The 3,545-nt window shown below is 41.0% G+C and overlaps 1 protein-coding gene across 1 annotated transcript; it reads left to right on the forward strand.

The window, feature by feature from the left end:
- The first annotated feature begins 407 nt into the window (after window positions 1-407).
- LOC107957500 (serine/threonine-protein kinase-like protein CCR4) lies at window positions 408-3,141 on the forward strand. The gene has a single exon (XM_016893022.2). It carries the CDS (start codon window positions 701-703, stop codon window positions 2,900-2,902), a length of 2,202 nt encoding a protein of 733 aa, XP_016748511.2. The 5' UTR covers window positions 408-700; the 3' UTR covers window positions 2,903-3,141.
- The last annotated feature ends 404 nt before the right edge of the window (window positions 3,142-3,545 follow it).

Below are 3,545 nucleotides of genomic sequence, written 5' to 3' on the forward strand. Positions count from 1 at the left end.
CGGTTGAAAATTGAAACGGTTTAACAATGAACAAAAACGAGTGAGCATAAAAAATATTAAGAAAAGAAGGGCTAGCTTTGAAATAAAACAAAAAGTAGGAGGCTCATTCTGTCAAATGATATATAATTATCAAGTCTACGTTAAATCACTAATTAACATTCATCTCTTATATGTAGAAATATTAAATTATGTTAGAACAATTCGTCAAACGCATATATAATGATTTAACTACCAACTCTGCCAAACAAGACATTTATATAGAAAAACTCATGTAAGTATCCTTCCAAAATTAAATTTAAACAAAAAAAAATTATTAAATAATTTGTGAAAGGATTCAAATTTATAAAGATGTACTAAGCTTTACTCGACTTGAGCAGCCTAACCAGGTTATATATACGCAAGAGTTTTGATATGAAGGTGTGGAGCCAATTTGGTTGGAGTTGTTGTGGTTGGAGGGTGTCTGTGGGCGTCAAATGTTGACCAGACCACAGTGCTTGCTGCTTCTGAAAAATCCTTGAAATAAAGTATTACATTTTCACAGGACTGGGTCTCAGTTCCACACTTGAAACTCCATCAAACTCTGTAAACCGCGTGTAATTTCCCTCATGCTCCATTACTCCAACAATGTTGGCATTCTTTAATTGCCAAATATATAATCTTTCTCCCTCTCACCATCAAATTAGGTGTCGAAACAAGTTCAATGGGTTGTTTCTTCTGCAAATCCCACCCCTTTTCTCTCTTGATTTATTCCTTTCTTTGTTTTTTTTCTTTCAGTTTTTCCTTCTCCACAGTCTCTATATCTGAAACTTCTAACCTCACATTAGTGTGTGCTTTAGTGCCTTCTCCTGAACTCAACCGATCCTCACTAAATTGTTCTAGCCTTCCAAGTCCTAGGATTCAGACCCCTTTCCATCCTAATGATTCCTTCACTGGGATTGTCTCTGGGGATGGGTTTTTATGCGGTTTCAGACCTTCGTTTTCCTCATCCAATGTTTCGGTCATGCATTGTTGGAGATTCTTCAACAATGGCACTACTATGGAGTTCAAAAGGATTTACAGGGGTCCAGCTCTCAACCAACTCGAAGCTGGAAACTCTCACATTTGTGGTCTTAATGCGACCAACCCTCTTGACTGTTGGCAATGGCCCGAATTCAACCCAACCGGGGATCAAAACTTCTCTGAAATCGCTGTTGGCGAAGGATTTGTGTGTGGATTATCGGAAGATGGAAAAATTAGCTGCCGTGGAAACGGTGCTGGTGTCACTGGCGAAGAGCCTAAAGGGAATTATCAGGTGATTGCTGCGGGCTTTAGGCATGCTTGTGCCATCAGTAGAGGTAATGATTTACAGTGTTGGGGGAATACGGTGGTCGACGATACGCCACGGGGAAAATTCAACGCACTGGCTTTGGGACTGAACCGGAGCTGTGCATTAAGGACTAATAGAACTGTGGTCTGTTGGGGCCAAAATAACTTCAGTCTGCCACAGGAACTGGAAAGGCGTAGCTTTATTGCAATCAAAGCAAAGAGAAATGTTTTTTGTGGAGTTTCAACATTGGATTTTTCCTTGTTTTGTTGGGGTGACGCAAGGTTTAACTCCACCTCTATGGTTTTCTCTCAAGTTTTACCGGGGCCATGTAGGAATACATGTCCATGTGGTTCAGTGTCCGGATCAGGCTCATTTTGCAGCAATGGTGGATCTATATGCGAAGCTTGTGTGTCAATTGCGCCGTCCCTGCCATCAGCTCCCTCGCCGCAACCTCAAAACAGATCCACAAGCAGTGATTGGAATGGCAGAATGATAGCTTTCCTAGTTGTTGGTTGTGTAGGATCCTTCTCTTTGTTACTAGTCGTCTGTTTCTTTGTCTTCAGATATTGCAAAGGTAGAGGTTGCCGTGTTCATGATTCAGGTCGCCTGGAGGAAACCGTGTCCCCAAGTCCGACTAACCGCGATTCCAATCAGCCCCAAGCCTCGTTAGCACACGCAGTTCTGGAGAAGCGTCCGAGCCAATTGACAAGCTTGGCAAATACAGGTGGTTTGGAGGAATTTTCTTTAGAAGCCCTGATTCAAGCCACCAACAATTTCTCTGAGGATCATAAAATCGGGACCGGTAGCTTCGGTTCTGTCTACCGGGCCACGATGGACGATGGGCGTGAAGTGGCCATCAAACGTGCTGAAACGATGACGAGCACTTCATCGTATGCTGTTGGTACCGTGCGTCAAGAAGATAAAGGCAATGCTTTCGTTAATGAGCTGCAGTATTTGTCTCGCCTTCACCACAAAAACCTTGTCCGACTACTGGGATTTTGTGAAACATCGGATGAGCGTGTATTGGTATACGAGTACATGAGAAATGGCACACTCCATGACCATCTCCACAAGCTCCAGTCTTCACCCTTCATGTCATGGGCTACACGGCTTAGGATCGCATTAGATGCCGCCAGAGGGATCGAATACTTGCACGAATACGCGGTACCACCCATCATACACCGTGACATAAAAACCTCCAACATTCTTCTCGATGCAACTTGGACAGCAAAGGTATCTGATTTCGGATTATCATTGATTGGTCCGGAGGGTGAGGAGTCTCACCTCTCGCTGCAAGCAGCCGGCACAGTCGGATACGTGGACCCTGAGTACTACAGGTTTCAACAGCTGACCAATAAGAGTGATGTTTACAGTTTCGGTATAGTATTGCTGGAATTATTAACAGGACTCAAGGCAATCCACCACAATGAAAATGGGGCACCAAGGAATGTGGTTGATTTTGCGGTTCCATATATCGGGCGTAATGAAATTCATAGAATATTGGACAGCCGAGTCCCAGCACCAACCCCTTTCGAAATAGAGGGAGTGGCAAGTGTAGGATGGGTAGCAGCTGCTTGTGTCAGAGCAGAAGGTTGACACAGACCTTCAATGTTGGAGATTGTAAAGAGCTTGGAGAAGGCTTTGACTGACTGTTTGCTTCCCCCAACTTTCTCTCGATCCAGTACAGAATCCTCAACATAACTGACCTCACATTTTGTATAGCGAAGTACAGAATCCCTCTAATTCATTCCACTATATTCGTTCTTTCACATTTTTCTTGTTTGTTGATTCATTTTTGTTCAATATTGAATTAAATTTTAATTGAAAATATTTAACTCTGATTCCTGGTGTAATTATATTCGCTAAAGATTACTATACAGATAAATTTATTTAATTAAGTAAATAATTCGAATATCAAACATATAAAAAATAGATTATTTAATTCTGGACTTTTAGTGCATCAAATTGCGTAGAAGAAAACCAAAGAGAGTTTTCCACAAGGTGTCGTTCGAGTTTGACATATTCATTACGACTTTTTCTCAATAAAATAACTTTTGAATAATTAAAACATGCATGCATAGTTTCTCATTATGAACCCACAATTTATTTTTGCGTTTGTATTTTCATTGAATTTGTATTTGTATTATCCGTAGTAATCAGATACAAAATTATGAGGTAAACCCGCATAATGTAAGAGGTTAAACATTAATTATTATTGTTTGTTTAGGGTAAGCTTTTT

This window comes from Gossypium hirsutum, chromosome A05 (assembly GCF_007990345.1).
Source record: "Gossypium hirsutum isolate 1008001.06 chromosome A05, Gossypium_hirsutum_v2.1, whole genome shotgun sequence".
Taxonomy (NCBI): Eukaryota; Viridiplantae; Streptophyta; class Magnoliopsida; order Malvales; family Malvaceae; genus Gossypium; species Gossypium hirsutum.